The sequence below is a fragment of the Physeter macrocephalus genome, chromosome 19 (assembly GCF_002837175.3).
Source record: "Physeter macrocephalus isolate SW-GA chromosome 19, ASM283717v5, whole genome shotgun sequence".
Lineage (NCBI taxonomy): Eukaryota > Metazoa > Chordata > Mammalia > Artiodactyla > Physeteridae > Physeter > Physeter macrocephalus.
The window spans coordinates 18715512-18734639 of NC_041232.1; the positions used below are offsets into that span (position 1 = coordinate 18715512).

A 19128-nucleotide genomic window follows, 5' to 3' on the forward strand; every position below is an offset into this window, starting at 1 on the left:
CCCACGTGCCGCGGAGCGGCTGGGCGCGTGAGCCATGGCCGCTGAGCCTGCGCGTCCGGCGCCGGTCCTCCGCAACGGAAGAGGCCGCAGCAGGGAGAGGCCGGCCCACCAAAAAAAAAAAAAAAAAAAAAAAAAAAAAAGAAAGAAATTGCAAAGGCATGCCATCAGCAAGGATTAATTCTCTGTAATGAAAATAAACCCCTTTCTTCCCCAAAGACTAGTCATTTAGGATAAGATATTTTTCAATGTCAGTACCAAACTTCTATGGTCCTCATTATAAAAATTATTGGGATATTTGTAGATGGGAAAAGATTTAGTTATTCATCTCAACTTCAATCTGAAAAGGAAAAGGCCATGTAGTGAGACTGAAAAGCACTCACTCACATTCAGCCCTATCACCTGCCCATGGGGGACACAGCCAGCCTAGGTCCTGGCCCCTGGTGGGAAAGCCAGACACATTACTAGAATGAGCGGGGATGTCCAACCACAGGCTCTGGCAGGTGGCTGGGGTTCGAGGTGTGCATCCCCCAAGGATGGGGAGCTCGTCACAGGCAATCCATTATACAGGGTGTGCTTCTGGTGCCTTGCTGGCTTTCTAGGACTTGTGTAGTTATCTCCTACAGCCAAAGGTACTTCTGTCCTGTCACCTGCTACCAATCAGGAGCCCTAGAAAGCGTCTTGCTAGCTTTAACACCACCATCTCCCTTTTAATGCCCCCAACAGTCCAGATTCATGGAATGTTCAGTGGGTCCAAAAACTGATTCCTCCAGTCTGTATTCTGGCTGTAACAAGACACCAAGGGGTATGGTTAAGAAGCACACAATTCTCCCTGAATCTATCTTCAAAGGTTAGAGATATTCCCTAAAATCTTCTCATTTACTTTAGCTTCTAATTTTGGTTATCATCTATTATTTTTGATGCTTGTATATTTTCAGCTTAAGTCCTCTTCTGTTAGGACTGTCAACTCCTAAACGTACCCTTTTCTTTTTTCTTTTTATTTATTTTTATTCATTTATACAGCAGGTTCTTATTAGTCATCAATTTTATAAACATACTCTTTTCTATGTCAAGTTTTATTTACCCTATAATTATCTCAAAATGTTCATGTCTTTATGGATTTCAATCATTGACCTTCCATCATGAAAAGGCCTGATCTTTATAGCAGCTATTCAATGCAGCTATCTGGATTTTCCTTGGCTTTAATTTCTTAACCTCTTACCTGACTATCACTTTAAAAAGCATTTCAAGTTCTACAGAACTTCACATAACTATTTCGGCGAAGCAATCTGCTTGAGATTTATGTAACAGCTTTCCAAAGAAAGAAAGGGTTGGTATGAGCTGGGGGTGGGGGGACTGGGAATCAAAGGAAGGTGCAAGAATAAGAAATGCTACTTCTGGACAGAATCAAAATTATCTTGAGGCCGCAAATCTATCCAAGACCCAGAAGTGACTGATTCAAAATGAGACAAAAGGGAACCAGTACTGAATTAGGCCAAGAAAAAGGCCTATGTCAAACTCAGGGCTGCGGGATGGAATTCAGTGGCTCAAAGTTGGGAGACAGTTGAGAAAAAAAGCATATGTGATTTAAGATTAAAAATACAGGGCTTCCCTGGTGGCGCAGTGGTTGAGAGTCCGCCTGCCAATGCAGGGGACACGGGTTCGTGCCCCGGTCCGGGAAGATCCCACGTGCCGCGGAGCAGCTGGGCCCACGAGCCATGGCCGCTGAGCCTGCATGTCCGGAGCCTGTGCTCCGCAACGGGAGAGGCCACAACAGTGAGAGGCCCACGTACCGCCAAAAAAAAAAAAAAAAAATACAAAAGCTAGAGAATGTTATTGGTACCTCCTCTCATTAGTTCTACCACTGAACAATTATCACACAAAGCCACGCTGTTAGGGTTTTCCCCTCCTTTTTTAAAGGTTGATCCTACTAAATAAGTAATGAAGTAATACACTTTATTTAATATTATCATCCGGGTGTACGTTCAACTCCACTAACATAGATCAAACCTGTGTAAGGCCACACTTCAAAAAATAAACAATCCTGAGTTAGTGATCAAACACTCCATGAAGTCGATAAGCTGTCCTTTGTACAAAAAGCCATTTAAATCTGATTACTTCGTTCTGCAGTTTTTCATTTGTTTGCTTGGAATCCTCCAAGGAGGCCAGAGTTTCTGTCTTCTCTTTGGTCATCTGTTCCATTATCTGCATGGCATCTTCTGCTGTTTGAGCAGCCTAAATATGAGAAAGCACTGTGAGAAATGAGGGCACCCCTCACCAACCCGGGGAGGTGACTAACACTCAGGACATAGGGCTCAGGGTCTGTGTGGTGAAGGGAATCACACAGAGACGGTGAGCCAGTCACTGACCCATGCCGAAGCAGACAGACCAAGACATCAAAGGTCTCTACTCCAAAGCAGAACAAAGTTATAGACCTTTTTGTGCCGTTTTTTCAACAGGCCAACTGTAATGTGCAATTTGTGTATTTTCAGACCCCTCTAAACCTACATTTTCTAAGTTCCAAGTTCCTCTAACAACAGTGCTCACTATTCTGACTTATGTGTGAGGAAATGCTTAGCAATAATAAAGAGTAACATCCTTATGTGGCCGAATTTTCTCTCCATCATATTTATTGTTAAACATTTAAAATACTATTCTTGCTATCTCAAATTTGGGGCTTTTGAGATCACTTGGAATTTAGGTTGGGAACTTCTCAAATAAAAATAAAAATTATTTGGGCAATTACAGTGTAAGGCTCAAGCGTTTAATGAGAAGCACTGAATGACAAAGTCCATGAGAAGCTGTAGGTGATGAACATAAGCATGGCTGTGAATAAAAAAGATAACATGCATATGGAAACAGATCCTTAGCTGATAAGATATTGAAAAAAAAGCACCTAAGTAAATTAAAATCTTTTTAGGCACTTGCTTACAATTTCATGTGGTCTAATAAAGCTTATGGGAATTCTACCTTTATACCTTCCCTGTTAGCAACTGTGGAGATTTCCCTGGCATCTTCCAATTCCAAATGAATAGACACAATGAAACAATTAAAAGTCACACAGAGGATACTGTGTTTCAACATGTGCCCATTTTACTATTGTTCTTAAGCCTTTAAGAACCACGGTTGCCTTTTTCACAAAAAATTCTCCCTACATTAAAAAAACTATCCTTTTTATTCACAGTTTGCAATTTTTTCTAATGGAGAGGGACAACTGCAATTAGACATTTAGTAAAGAGTTGCCCTTTCAGGTGGTGACAAAGAGCTTGAGATATCTAAGCCAGTGATTAAATGGGGTGGGTTTCCTTCTGTGGAAATGAAAACGAATCCCTCAGCCACTGCAGGGTTAGTGCACAGGGTTAGGCCAGGTGTTCAGCACTTGAACCTCCCACTTTACCGTAAAGGACTGCAGAGTCTCGAGCTCTCTAATTTTAAGAGTGAGCTTGCTCTTGTCTTTCCTCAAAATACGGTTTTCATTTTGAGATTCTAGGAGGTTGACTGAGACATGGCTGTTGGTTTTGGCCAACTGGCTGATCTCTTTCTGAAGGACGAAGTAGCTTTCGGCCAGCTTCTCCTTCTCCTTCAGGAGCTCGTCCTTTTCCAGCATCATCTCTCTTTTCTCAGCCAGGAGGTTCTTGTTGTCCTGCATCACCCTGGCCTGCTCGGCCAGGGTCACCTCGTGGTTCAGCCGCAGGTCATCCAGCATCTTGGTGAGGTAGCTGTGCAGCTCCTGCAGTTCCAGCTTGGATTTGGACAAGGCAGCAAAATCGCTCTTCAGAGTCTCTATGTTGGTGGCCAGTTGAGCCGTCTCTGCACTCAAGAGTTCCTTCTCCTTAACAATCTCCGCCACTTTCTGCTCTGAGCTGGTCTTGTCTTGGACTAGCACAAAGTTCTCGGACTGGAGCTCCTTGGTGCACACTCTCAGCTCCTCCACCTCCTGCTCCAGGAGCACCACTCTCCCGTGGAGTTTGCTGTTTTCATACAAGGATGACTCTTTGTCCTGGGTCCTGGCTTCTTTCTCCAGGATTAGGGACTGCTGCATCATGTGGATCTTCTCATTTAACTTCTGACATTCTTCTTGCAGGTTCAACCCATCCTTCAGCAAGATGTTCTTTTCAGAACAACAAGCCTCGAGTTCAGCGTTCAAACTCTCCTTTGCTTGCAGTACATTAGCATGTTCTTTTTCTAGAGTCTTTTTGGCATTTTGAGCCTCTTTCAGCATCAAAGTGAGATCACACTTGGTGGCTGCGAGTTCTTGGTTTTCCTTTTTTCTCTCTTGAAGCTCTCTCTTCAGAGCATCAAGATTACTGAGCAGTTTCATCTTCTCGTGCACAATGATTCTTCTGTTTGCAGACTCTTGATCGTATTTCTTTTTAAGGTCTTCTACGGCTTTGATGGAATTCTCTCTTTCTGCAAGTAAATCTGTATTTTGCATTTCCAGTACAGATTTTTCTTTCAAGAGCCTATCCTGCTGCTTTTTGAGCTTAGTGATTTTCTGACAAACCATCTCCTTCTCAGAAGTTAGGTAAGTGATCTTCTCGTTCAGGTTCATCTCGATGTGGGCAGCCTCTTCCGAGCATTTGTTGAGTTTTTCAGTGATGAGCCTATTTTCATTTAGAAGTTCTTCTTTTTTGGCCAAGAGCCTTCTCTCAGACGAGGCCAAGGTTTCTTTTTCATGCAGAAGCTGGATGCACTCGGAGTCTCTGATCTCCCGACTGGTCTTAATTTCTTCCAGCAGCTTGGTGAGGCTTGTGTTTGTGGCCTGAAGTTGCAGAGTCTCCAGCTCGGCCTCCCTCAGAGCTTTGCTGGCCTCCTGCAGCTGCGCGCGGAGCCCACTGGCTTCCGTGCTGAGCAGGTGTTTGACCTGGAGGGCAGCCTCCAGGCTGGCATTCAGCTTTTCCTGATCTTGAAGCAGCATGTCCTTCTCAAACTGCAGATCTTTGCTGTTTTGGAGGAGATGGTCTCTTTCGACCTTTAAGGCTATGCACATGTTTTCAAGACCTGACTGTTTCTCCAAAGCTGACTTTTTCTCAGTTGTGAGATTTTCCATCTCCTGCACCAAGCTTTTCTGATCTTTGACTAGCTCCTCATAGGAGTTCTGAAGCTTCTGAATAATTTCATCTTTATCTTCAGCCAACGCAAGGTTTTCAGTTACAAGCTTCTTGATATGATCCTCCAGGTGATCTTTTTCTTCCAGATTCTTCTTAGACTCAGCCATCAAAATATCTTGGCTGAACTGGAGTTCCTCTGTGAGTGCCTGCAAGCTTGCTTTGGAAGCCTGCAAAGACTCATTTTCCATATTTATCTTCAAGAGTTCTTCCTGAGCGTTATTGATTTCTTTAAGTAATTTATCTCTCTCAACAGCCAAAGCTGCTTTATTGAGCTGTTCCTGCTGATAAAGCTTTTCAGCATCTTGCTTTTCTTTTAAGACTTTCTCCTTTTCTAAATTAAGAGTTTTGTTTACTGACCATAGCTTCTGTTGGTCTTCCTGAAGTAAAGTTATTTTGGCCTCCACCTCTACAAGTTTCGACAAAAGTGAACCTTTTTCTAACTTTAAAGCATTTCCCTCCTGTGCAAGAAGCTGCTTCTCTGATTTCAGACCCCTCAGCTCTTCTGAAATTAGTTCAATTTCTTTTTTGGCTGTTGTTAATAAGTAAGTTAGCGACTACAGAAACAAAAGATGGAAAGAATGGAAACAAAATGAAATCAAGCAGACAAATGCAAGCCCGAATAACTTAATGTAACCTAAACCACAAAAGTTAAAAAAATTTTTACAATAAGTGTCATAGAAACTATCTGGATAACAGGGGAAAGAAACTCGATGAACAGAGCCCATAAAAGGATAATGCAAAGCAAGTTTAGCTTTGCAAAGTGCTGATATATCTATTGGTTTATCTCTGAAACAACTTTTGAAGTATTCCTGATAGACATCTAGAAGATACAAACAGTAGTTTGACTTTGACATCAGGGCATGAAATTCTTTCCTGCCATTCCAATTATCCAATTGTTTCTATTGTAGAAGCGATTCATAGAATTTTTTAAAACACAATCCAAAGAACTACAAAAAGTGAGTAAACTTTAACCAAAAAAGAGGAGGAAGGGCAAGGTATTATAAACTGTTGCTTTTCAAACTAAATGCAGAACCTTACTTACTAAAGGACCTGGCCTGAGACTGATTTAGCTTCAATATTACATGTAACTTAATAAAAATACAGACTAATTTGCTAGTCTTTGGTGACCAAAATAAATGGGCTTTAAAAAAGTGTATTGGTTTATAAAGTAAATTGACCACGTCTCTACCAGCGCTGTCCAGAACTTTCCGCAATGATACAAATGGACTTTATCTGCGCTGTCCACTGTGGTAGCCACTAACCACACGCGTGGTGCTTGTGACTGAGAGGATGAATTTATAACTTGAACTAATTTAGATTTAAATGGCCACATGTAGCTAGTGGCTACTGTACTGGACGGCACAGCTATAGTTCATTGGCTCTTAAACTAGGGAACATGGGAGCATTGTGGGCTCCCTGAATCTCCTGAGATTTCATCTGAAACTTGTTGAGTGTATATACCAGCTTTCCTGGGGAAAATATCTTAAGGTTTCATCAGATTCTCAAAAGAGTCTGTTGAGCCCCTGCTGTTGACAACATTGAGATTCACAGAAATCGGCTAGCCAGACAACTCTGGAGGGGGAACAACCCTGGCATTTTAACCAAATGGTCCTTATAAAAGCAACAACAACAACAAACAAAATTAGTGAGCCTTTACACAAACCACCAGAATGCTGTGGTTTGGTCAGGCTGCAACATTTTAAGGGAAACACTAAAAAACTAGAGTCTGTCCAGATAAAGGGAACCACAAAGACAAGAACTCTGGAAATTATATCCAGTTGTTAAATGGTTCATAAACCTGGAGACACATCACAAGGAAAAGAGAAAGCTTTGATGGACAGCATGGAGAAGAAAGAGAATTTAGGCATCTTAAACATGACATATATTACATGTCATGCTACACTTAATTTATAAGTGTTAAATGGACTCTGTTTCAAGTCCTATGTATGCTCTTTTCTATTTTCTTTCTACTAAACTCATATATATATAAACATTTCTCTGACACATTAAAAATAATTAAAGACAAGTATTTGCTTTTCTTTGAGCAATTTAAATGGGAGTAGGAGGGTTGAACTTCATTACGTTACCAGAGTCAAAAAAACATATTGGGACACTGATACGATCCTGACACCATAAAATGAAATTCAGCGTATCAAGTTCTACTCCACTTAGCAGTAGGGTGTTTTCTCACAGCCCTTAAACCCAGCTTCCTAGTTAATGAGCTCGTAGCGCCTTCCTGGGGACATGCGAGAGCCCTCTCTGGAGCTCTCCCTTCTACTTTATCCTCTAAGAGCTCTGTTCCTCCAACCAGGCTCCATTCCCTGCCCACATGCCTCACGTGGCGTCTGCCTCTTGCTTTTCTGCAAGATGTCTCTCCTAACCCTGGTGCAAGGTGGCAGCAAGATGGCCAAGATTAGAGGAGCATGCTTTCCCGCAACAAAGAGTCTACTACAGGCAGGCAGACAGAGGTCAGGCAACAGCAGACTCTTCGTTGACAGCTGGGGAGCAAACAGCGTAGCGGGTGGTGGCCACACAGTACATTCGGGGGAAAGACCTGTAGCCATCACCCTCCCTGAGAAGGAACGGCGGCTGGTACAAAGCACTTGAAAATACAGGAAACGTAATTCGCCCTCCTGCCACGCACTCTGAGGGCCGACACTGGTAACGGCCACCGAACCCATCCCACGTGCTGCTGCTTTCTAAGCCCCCTTGCAGCCTTGACGCCGAACGCAAGCAAACTGTAATTCGACGACACGATTCTCCCCACCACGTACTCTGGCTTTGTCGGCTTGCCTTCTCAGCTCCTCCATCTCCTGCAGCAAGTCACTGTTCTCCTTCTGTGAGGCCTTCAGCAGCTCCCCTGTGTCCAACAGCATCTTCTGGAGGTTCTGCAGAACTTCTTCATGCTTGGCCTGTGTCTCAGAACTGGCTTCTTCATACCTGCCTTTCAGCTCTTGACACTCGTTGTGGCTCATCTGCATTTTCCTTTCCTGCAGACAGCCCGAGTCAGGAGTGAGTCATTCGGCCATGTCTGTCTGCCCCTCAGCCTCCCCTGCCAGCCAACAGTCCCACTGATTCTCTCCTTACCAGGTCTGACAATTTTTTCAGCAGTTCTTTCTTTTCTTCCTCATGCTTTCTGGCTGCTTCTTGCTGGCTCTGCGCAGCTTTGAGAGTTACGTCCCCGATGCTTTCCTGCAGAAGACTTGCGTTTTCATTAGCCTTGCTAAGTCTTAGCTGCAATTCCTCTACGTTTCTAGAACAAGTTTCAATACAAGGCGTCAGGTTTTTCAAAAGAGCACTTCAAATTCTAGAGTTATACCTTAAAATATTAATAATGACTGTCTTAATGATTATAAATGTTATGAGCAATTAATAACATCTGAAATAAGCAAAAAACAACAAAAAAAACTGACTTGTCCCGAAGAATAATTTTAACAATCGTGATGGTTACAAATACCTTAGAGTAACTACTCCTCTAACTGTGAACATTTATTATTTTATGTCAGCAGATCAATAAGGAAAAATGAGTGAAAAGTAAGCACATTAGAGGAGGTAAGTATTTCGAGGTTTCCAAATTTTAGCAGACTAGATTATCAAAGACTCATTTTGGGGTCGCTTGAGAACAGAAGATATGAAAATAACAATAACGTGACGTTCCAGTTCAAAGAGAACCACGTGGTCCCACAAAGATGTACGAGGGCCATCAACCTGGAGAAAAGGCTGGCTCGTGGACCAGAGAACAGGAAGGAAACTTGGACGGTGCCTCTGGATAAGCACCGACGGAAATGCAACTTCTCCAAGGCTCTGTGCCACAACCACCTGGGCAGCTGTGCCCACCTCACAGCAGGACTGCCACAGTCGGCCAACCAAGGCCCATCTGCCCGTCACCCACCAATGCTGAGCCGTGAGTGAGCGCACGGCTGGACGTAAACTAACTCTGCCGAGTATGAATGCTTTCAGAATCAGAAGTCTACCGGGGCTAATATGTCCTCTAAAAGTTTTTGCCTTATAAAATAAACATTTGATTTTTATATGGCAGTCATAAAAAAAAAATCAAAGCAACGAGAGCCTCAGAATAAAGACAAGAAGAGAGATTACGATAATAGAAGCTTTAGCGCTGAGCAAGTAGGGTGTAGTGATGAAGAGCCACAAGGGCTCTGGGACCAGACCACCTAGATCTGAAACCTCAGGCAAGTTACTTCACCTCATTAAGCCTCAATTTCCTTTTCTTTAAAATAGGAACAATAGGGCTTCCCTGTTGACGCAGTGGTTAAGAATCCGCCTGCCAATGCAGGGAACACGGGTTTGAGCCCTGGTCCGGGAAGATCCCACATGCCGCGGGGCAACTAAGCCCATGTGTCGCAACTACTGAGCCTGCGCTCTAGAGCCCGCGAGCCACAACTACTGAGCCCACGTGCCACAACTACTGAAGCCTGCGCGCCTAGAGCCTATGCTCCACAACGAGAGAAGCCACCACAGTGAGAAGCCCGCCCACCGCAACGAAGATCCAACGCAGCCAAAAATAAATAATTAAAAATAAATTTAAAAAAAATAGGAACAATAATACACTCACCTCAGAGGATTATTAGGAGAACTAGAAAATATACTCTACACAAAGCTGTCAGCATAGTGTGTGACACGTGGTCAGCCCTTCACACGTGTTATCTATCATTACACTGAAATAGGTTAAAAATATTTTTAACTGCCTGTAAAAGATGTTATTGCCGTTTGTAAACTACTACCTTTTCTTTACAGTAAGTCACCAGAAAGTCTGCAATACACTGCGATAACAGAGAAAGAATGAGATTCAGGCAACTTTAAAACCTAACAGTCCTGAAGATTTCGGCTCCCCTCCCACCCAGACCTTGCTGGAGGGCCTAACCCAAAGCAGGCACTCTTATTAATACTCATACGTACCTTTCTTTCAGACGTAATTCATCATTCATTTTTGTCAGCTGAGAAGAACTATCTCCTGACATTTTCATTATTACTGCAATGTCGTTTTCCAGTTTTTCCTTCGCCTTTATCAACTGCTCTTCCCTTTCATCTCTCTCTCTAAATTTTGCCTCCATATCTGAATATATATAGAAAAAAATAGCACTGTTGTGTTATAATCAACAAAAATGTATTAACTACACCCTGTATGCCAAGCCTTGCTCTGGGAATATTTGCATATAGCAATCTCTGCCCTCATGAAAATTACATTCTAGCAAAGATGACAGACAATAAGCAAGATAAATAAAGAGAATAAATAGTACAATAGCTAGTGGTAAGTGCTAAGAGGGAAAAAAATACAAGCAGAGAAAGGAGTCAGGAAGGAGTCGGGGAGGTTAAAATCTTAGAGAGAGCCTCTCTGAGACGGTGACATTTAAGTAAAAGCTTGAGGGAAGTGAGGGAAGAGGAAGGTAGGCAGAGGGGAAAGCAAGAGCAAAGGCCCCGAGGCAGGAACATGCTTGACAATCAAGTATCACCAAGGAGGCCAATATGGTCGCAGTGGAAGGAACAAGGGGAAGAACAGTACAGGATGAAATCATAGAGATAAGAGGACCTGATGGCATTAAGGCCCACAACTTTTACTGTGAGTGAGATGGGAGCCACTGGGCCATTCTGAGCAGAGAAGTGACATGATCCGACTTGATGTTGAAAGGATCCCCCTGGCTGCTGGGCTGAGAACAAACTGAAGGGGTCAAGAGTGGAAGCAGGCAGCCCAGGGGACCAGCTGTTACTACAGGTCTGATTAAAGATGCTGGTTGACTCAGATCAAGGATAGCAGTGGGGGGCTTCCCTGGTGGCGCAGTGGTTGAGAGTCTGCCTGCCGATGCAGGGGACACGGGTTCGTGCCCCGGTCCGGGAAGGTCCCACATGCCGCGGAGCGGCTGGGCCCGTGAGTCATGGCCGCTGAGCCTGCGCGTCCGGAGCCTGTGCTCCGCAACGGAAGAGGCCCGCATACCGCAAAAAAAAAAAAAAAAAAAAAAAAAAAAAGGGGAGTAGTGAGATGGGGTGGATTCTGACTTGCTTGAAAACAAGGCAGAGAGAATTCGCTAAGGTTTACAGACCTCAAACAAGTATTTTATCACAATATAACACGAGTGAAGAATTTATGCCTGAATAGTAGATATGCTGTGACAACATACTAAAATTATCTCAAATCCTAGGAAGCCTACTACATTTAATGTGTAGAGACGTCTTCTTACCTGTTAAATTTTCTCTCAACTTCTCCAATTCAGAAGACAGCACATTAAACTGTTCCTCTTTTTGGTGTAATTTATTTACAGTTTCTATTTGAGATGAAGTTAAAAGTTTAATACATTTCACAGTTAATAAGGCGTCTAAAGCTTGACTGTCTTAAAACCAAATCAAATCGAAAGCTTGAGATTTGGGATCACGGGAATACTAAAGAGTCCCATTACAAATCAAACCACTGAATAACGAACCTAAAGAAACAAGCAAGCAACTCTTTCTTGTCTCCCCAAATCTGTAGATTAGGCAGGCACTGGGCATCCCTTTTCCAGGCATCTCTTTCCTCCTTCCACTTAAAACTCAATAAAGCTATCAATGACTGAAGGTTAAGTAAAACAACACTTTTCCCAAGTACACCTACATTTTAATATGGAACAAGCTTTAAGTCAAAAGGAAGAATGAATGGGAGCTTGAGGCTTCAGGAAGCCAAGGGAACCCAGTATTACTGTGCGCTGCAGGAACTTCCAGGGTGGTGAAATTAGGCCACAGGCAGCATCTAGTTTTAGGCACCAAAGGCCAGCTCCAGCTTGAGAACAAGTGAGCTGCTCATACTCTGCTAAGACATACCTTGCATACTTCTCTGAACAGAGACTGCCTGCTCTGAAGCATCAGCAAAATTTTCTTTCTAAAGAAAAAGAAGTGGACATTCAGAATAGAAAGATTTCAGATTATAAAAATAAAAAGTTTCTATGACTACCACATTATCTATTTTTTGTTGCTAGCTTTGTTTCATTAAAGCTAACTCACGCTTAAAACATGTAGGTATCAATTACTACCATATGCATACTGTGCACGTGTACACACGAGTGAGGTTTGCATATGTGCTGCATGCGTGGGTATGCACGTCTGTACACGTGTGGACGTGCACACTTATGTCAGTATATGCATGTGTGGATACACATGTGGTGCCACATGTATGCTTTTTTTTCATGTTGCTACCCTCAAGTAGCAGAACCTCTCTTCAGAAATCTGCCTGAGACCGTGAACAGAGTTCCGAAATTTGTTTTTTTTAATATTTCTTTTTTTCATTGAAGTATAATTGGTTTACAACGTTGGGTTAGTTTCAGGTGTACAGCAAAGTGATTCAGTTATACATATTTTTTTTCAGCTTCTTTTCCCTAATAAGTTATTACAAAATATTGAGTATAGTTCCTTGTGCTACACAGTAGGTCCTTGTTGGTTATCTATTTTGTACATGGCAGTATGTATACATTAATCCCAAACTCCTAATTTATCCCTCCCCCCAGCCTTTCCCCTTTGGTAACCATAGTTTGTTTTCTATGTCTGTGGGTCTGAGTTCTGAAATGTTTTACATCTAAGAATAGTCAGAACCTAGTATCTTAAAACCAGATCTGTGTCAACTACCTTAAACCAAAAAGTCCATCGCTCACTCAACTATCTTTTCTAAACATGACAGGAGGGCAGGATAAAACCACTCTCCTGATTTTCCTGAGACAAACTTTGAGCTAGATACACCAAGTGAATTTTTAAATGAGTTTTTCTAATTAATTAATATTTTAGTTTAAAAATGGGCTCACAAGCCCCAAGTCCATCAAAGCCCACAAGTTGTCCACCTGTGTTACTCCCAAAGCCAGACCTCAGGTGGCATGTTTTCAGAGGACGTAGAGGAAAACTCTAACTTAAAAAAAAAGTAAGGCATCCTGAAAGTTTGGGGAGGAGGGCAGAGAAACGACATGAAACTCAAAACACATTTTCTTAAAGGACACCATACTGAAAAATGGTAATTTCCAGGTCAACTTTTCTCAATATGTGGCTGAAATATGCTGTATCATAACTGTCTGATAAAACTCTCTACAGTGAAACTGTGCTGTTCAACTGGCAGCCACCGGCCACGTGTGGCTTCTAAGCACTTAAAATGTGGCTAGTGCAACTGAGGAACTGAATTTTATATTTTATTTAATTTAAATTTATAGAGCCATATATATAGACAGTAGCTACCATAATGAAGAGTGCGGCTATATAGTTAACATTTTAAAAAGTAGAAATATGTAATACTGGCATTTAAATAAGAAAAAAAAAATCAAACACTTTTTTTTTTTTTTTTTGGCCGTGTGTCATGTGGGATCCTAGCTCCACAACCAGGGATCAAACCCATGTCCCCAAATTAGAAGCACGGAGTCTCAACTACTGGACCACCAGGGAAGTCCAAAAATCAAACACTTTTATTCACCATTGGTATTAGCAGAGAAGTGTAAAACGTGGAGAACAGGAAGGTGCATGTAAGACCCAAGACAACTGACCCTTCATAGCTAATGTTTCTCTTATCAAGTTTTCTCCATGAGCCTACGCCTCTCCTGTCTCATGACGTGTGGGGATCACTGGCACCTGCCCGTGGTTATCAGCCTTGACTAAGCTCATGTTTTTGATGTAGGAGGCAAGGCAGAAGGGAGAACAGTTGAGAAAAAGACAAAAAATGTCCTACAACCTGGGATTAAGCAAAGGGGATATATATGAAAGGAAAAGTAATTTCCTGAGGAGGAATAAACTGAGCTGTAAGAGGGAATTCTGTGAACTCGTTAATTAGACAGCACCCTGCCTTGATAACAGAGGGTGCCGATGGTCCAGGAGAGCTTGCTGGCTTGCTGTCACAGGGCAGGTAGGACAAGGCATAGGGCAAGACCTCACTATATATGAAACCTAATGGGCTGGGTATATAACTTGGAAGGTTCCTGTGTTTGGTGAAACTAAGTAGTCAATAACGTGCCAAAGCAATGCATTACCAGAGGCAAAGGACAGATTAAAAAAAAAAAAAAAAAAAGTAATACTTACCTTTATTGCTAGTTTGGGTTTGATCCAATTCCTCTCAAGTTATTCATCAACCAATCAATACTTTGCAAGAGAAAGGAAATAGGTGCAATACGTCTTTCTTTATAGAAGTTTTTGTTTTTTAAACAGGAACAATTTGAACGGCCAGAAACCCTGAGATTCAGATTCCCAACAGGTACTTACCAAAATCTGAAGTTCTTTTTCCAAAGCCTCTTTCACTTGACTGACTTCACTCAAGTGTTCCTGAAGTTTATTAAGCATTAGCTCTTTTCCCTGCAGCTCTTTGGTGATGCTACTAGCCTACCATACAGAGTTACATGGTACAGAAACCAGTGAACAAAAGGAAACAAAAAATGAGAAAGAAAACATAAAACAAATATAAAAAAATGTATGAGATACAAACATAACCAAACAAAACTGAAAGGAATAAAGGCATGGGTAAAAAGTCATTTGGGTGTTTTTTTGTCTTTAATTCTAAGAAGCCAATGACTTTTCATACAATCAGCTCTAGATAAGATTGTCCAATGGCTAATTTTAAATAATCAAAAGAGTATTTTTCTATACCTGAATTTGGACTGTCAGCATGCTCTAAAGCAGAAAGTACAGATGCTTACTTTCTAAATGAGACAGCTGAGCAATTTCATCTTCTGGACTTTAGAAAACCTTAAGACAGGAATGGTGGATTCATGTGGACTGTGTTTCATTTTCTGTATTTTTGTACATGCTTAAAGTATTTCAACATTTAAAATAAAAAATAAAATTTTAAAAATGTACTACGCAACAGTCGTCAGAAATTGGCTTTCATTAAATCTTAATGTAAAAAAAGTAGACCAACACATTAGCTGCATATTCCATATTAATTTAATTTTTGTGTTTTGATTGGTATTTCAGAACCAAGTGAGGAGATTTGAGAAAAATTTCCCATGACTGTCATCTTCAACTAATGTTACTTAGCAATTTTTGCCGTTTGTCTGTCTTCACCTCTCCCCATTTAACCATCACAACCCTTCCTTCTTTGCCAATAAAGCAGCTTCTCCCACAAAAAGCTCAGAACATTCAGCATCAATACCAGCACCTCCACTAGTGGCAGGAGGACTGGGAAAAAGCGTTCCTTCCTTGAACAATCCTTAAAAATGAAGATGACATTTAGCAAGGCTAGTTAGTAAGAAAGGTAGCCAGCGAATGTCTCACATCATTTCCTATGCCTTGATCAAAAGCACACTTGTCCAGTCTTTCCTCAAAAAACCAGGGACTAGATCACGTTCTTATTGTGACATAGAAAAAACTCCAATGAGACATAAGTAGCAATGCAGAGGGCTCCAGGCTCTTCACCTTCATTTTGCTGTGAACGTTATCTATCATAGCATGTTAATTCGCACCAGTCAAGTGCTCTCAGAGTTCACATTCTGTTTTACATGTAACCTTACGGACAAGGCAGTTATGTAGGTGGGAAAGGAGGAGATCATCTTACAAGTTTCTATCTTATTCTTTCAATTCATTCACCTCAATGCCATCATTATGGGGGAGTTCTCTATTTTAAAAAGTTTATAGACTGGAACCAAGCTTAAACAGGAGATCACAGCAAGCCCAGAGATAAAGTAATAAAGTATTCAGATACTAGGAAACCAGGATCAATCCACATAGTTGAGCCATTATTTTCTCTAATCTCCTCAGATGAAACCATACTCAAAATACTCAGAAGATACTATACTCAACTGGGAAATTCATTAGCACCAGTCTTAACTAAGTCAAGAATCTAGAGGATGAAAAACCTCAACTGAAAAATAAGATACAATGCAAAATAAGAACAAGAAATGGAAAAGAAAAAGACGGAGGACGTTGATACAAACCTTGCCACTTTCAGCATTCTTTTCGATCTCTAAATTTTTAATCTGTTTCTCAGCTGCCTCAAGCTGCTGTCTAAGGGTCTCGATTTCCGATTTACCTTCGGAACTGGCTTTCCGAAGAGCATCAAGATCCAAGAGCTTTTCTTCGGCAGCCTTGAGCTGTGATGTAAAATTATCAATAACCTTGGTTTGTTCATTGCATTTGGCTTGTAGTACCTCTAGCTCCTTTACCTTTAGCTCAGCTTCCTGCAATTTGTTTAAGGTGTCCTCCATTTCTACTAGATGCTGGTCTTCCGCTTTGTCCAACTTCGACTTGATGGCTTCCAGACTGTTCTCTTTCTCTTTAATGACTTTCATCAGTTTAGCCCTTAGGGCTTCGAGCTCTTTAGTGTGAGCAGACCTTTCCAAGTCTTGTTTATTCTGCAAATTTTCTATTTCGTGCTGGTAATCTAGTCTCATTTTCTCTATTTGCGTCTTTAACTCGGCAAATTCTGCCATCTCCGTGCCAACCCCCTTGCTGAAGGACACCTTCAGCTCCTCCATCGCCTGCTGGTGGGATGCGATGGCGGTCTCCAGCTTCGATTTCCACAGAGCTATCACATCCGAATTCTCCTTGTTGGCGTGATCAAGCTTGCTTTTCAGTGACTCGTTCTCTTTGGAAAGCTTCTCTGTGGTGGCCTGAAGAGCCTTTATCTCCTTCTGATGCGTTTCTTCCCGGGCTCCAAAATGCTCCTTCAGAGAAGTGATTTCTTTCTGATGGTCAGTATGGGTGGCTTCTAACTTTTCTTGCAAAGCGCTTATCTCTTGTAAAAGGGAGAGTGACATGTCAACATCCCCAGCAGGCTTACTGGACTCCAGCCTCCTTCGCAGCTCAGCTACTTCCTGCATTCTGAACGCTAGGTCTTTTTCTAGTTCCATTATGCGGGACTTTTCTGACACTGTGGCCACCTAATATCAACAAAGAAAGAGAGATCATTTAAATAACAAATCACTGATGATTTTCTTTAACCTTGAAGATCTTTAGTAACTACCCCAGCTCAGGCAGCAGTCAAGCCACCAAGGATTTCTATGTGTTAATCTAGTTGTGATAATGGCTTAAGCCCAGTTCCGGGAGCTCCAAATCAAATTTATAGTCTTTGGCAAACTTTTCACCATTTTGAGATGTTAAAGGAAAATAAAATTGATATTGAGTTTAACTCACCCCCAAAATATTTCTTTTCCCTTTAAAGAACCTTAATCAGGAAAGTACCCATTAACTGTAGTAAGTTAATAGAAACAGTACCTTTCAAGTTTCCCCTACATCTGCCTTCTGGAAGAAGAGTCCTTATTTTGCCTACTTCAACCAAGGTGTATGAACGTTTGTCTATCTGATGGAAGTGACTTTACACAAGTGTGCTGTCCCATACAGCAGCCATTAACCACACATGGCTACTCAGCACTTGAAACATGGCTCCAAGCGTCAAATATACATCAAATAATGAAGACTCGGGAAAAACAGAACACATCTTGTTAATAATTTCTTTCTCTTTTTTTTTTTTTTTTTTTTTGGCCACACCACATGCCTTATGGGATTTTAGTTTCCTGACCAGGGATCAAACCTGGGCCCTTAGCAGTGAGAGCGTGGAGTCCTAACCACTGGACCGCCAGGGAATTCCCAATAATTTCTTACATTGATTACATGATGAAGTGATAATAGTTTGGATATATTGGTTTAAATAAATAAAATATATGATTAAATTAATTTCACCTGCTCTTTTTTACATATTAAAAAAGTATGTTAATGTGGGTACCAGAAAATTTTTAATTATATATATATGTGGCTCATGTCATAATTCTGTTGGATAGCACTGGTGTTAAAGGTGTAAAAATATCTATAAAATGTTTCAGTGAATACCACGACAACTGTAGAATAAAAGCCTCAAGTGAATAAAGAAGAACTAATTTACTAACCTTTTTAAAAAAGGACAAAGAAAGAATGATTACTTACCTGCAATGATAACTAAGAATCTTATACAGAGTCCCTCCCCCATTTTAGATTCTGTAATTCCTTCACCATCTTGACGTACATGTCTCACTCCCCTAACCCAGTGGTTCTCCGACCTTAGTGTGCATGTGAGTTGCCTGGGACGTGTGTCTACGGTGCAGGCCCAGTTCCTCCCACGTGTGCTGATTCTACCTGAGCTCTGGGACAGAACCCAGGAATATGCTGCTATTTAAACTCATACCCCCAGGACAAAGAAAAACACTTTCCTAACCTGCATCCTTTTGTTCTTAGGAAGTTATTTCCCTCTGCTGTTATGCAGTAAGTTTAGTACACAAAATATGTGGGAAATGGTAGCTTTGGGCATAAAAACTAATTATTGGACTAACCTGGGAAATAGAAGGGAACTTGAATGATTTAAAGACATCAGTGAATCCCAAATTTCATGGATCAAAAGTCCTCCGGAGTGAAGGCTCTGCTCCCTCACTGCCTTTATCGGGACAGAAGGTAACAGGTGTGTTTTTCCTTCAGCCCCTCTGTCCACCTACAGGCTGTGAGATGGATAAAGACTAAAGTGTCCACCAAGAACAAGAAAATAAAGCACTTGGGGCTCCAAAACTGCATGATCAAATCATTAAGTATTTCAGAGCTGGCTATAATTGTTGTGTTTCAGGGTTATAGGTGCTTCAAAGACGTTAATTCATTTACATAGTTTTTTCTGGGGTGGAGGTGGGGAGGTGGGGAGTCCACAGATAAGGTGCATTATTAAACCCCATTGCTACAAGGTCCATACATAAATAAATTGAATCCAACAGGGCACTAATTCTTTTTTTTTTTTTTTTTTTCAGTATGCAGGCCTCTCACCACTGTGGCCTCTCCCGTTGCGGAGCACAGGCTCCGGACGCGCAGGCTCAGCGGCCATGGCTCACGGGCCCAGCCCCTCCGCGGCACGTGGGATCTTCCCGGACCGGGGCACGAATCCGCGTCCCCTGCATCGGCAGGCGGATTCTCAACCACTGCGCCACCAGGAAAGCCCATATTATTTTCCCTTATTTTTTACTTGGTTATTTCCTCAGTTTGATGGTTTTGTTGTGACTGATTAAGAATTAGTGCCCTTGGGCTTCCCTGGTGGCGCAGTGGTTGAGAGTCCGCCTGCGGATGCAGG

At 41.8% G+C, this 19128-nt stretch overlaps 1 protein-coding gene across 12 annotated transcripts in view; it reads right to left on the minus strand.

The window, feature by feature from the left end:
• Positions 1-19128, minus strand: part of CLIP1 (CAP-Gly domain containing linker protein 1) — a 134218-nt gene that overhangs the window by 35585 nt on the left and 79505 nt on the right. For 11 of the 12 annotated variants that reach the window (XM_055080284.1, XM_055080275.1, XM_055080276.1 and 8 more), the window contains 8 exons: positions 15986-16930; positions 14319-14435; positions 11916-11973; positions 11303-11386; positions 10026-10182; positions 8196-8361; positions 7883-8098; positions 2116-2232 (listed from right to left, as the gene is read on the minus strand). In XM_055080284.1, coding sequence (XP_054936259.1) covers positions 2116-2232; positions 7883-8098; positions 8196-8361; positions 10026-10182; positions 11303-11386; positions 11916-11973; positions 14319-14435; positions 15986-16930 — 1860 coding nt within the window. Of the gene's footprint in view, positions 1-2115; positions 2233-3394; positions 5663-7882; positions 8099-8195; positions 8362-10025; positions 10183-11302; positions 11387-11915; positions 11974-14318; positions 14436-15985; positions 16931-19128 lie in introns of all 12 variants that reach the window. The other variant, XM_055080285.1, reaches the window with a different exon arrangement.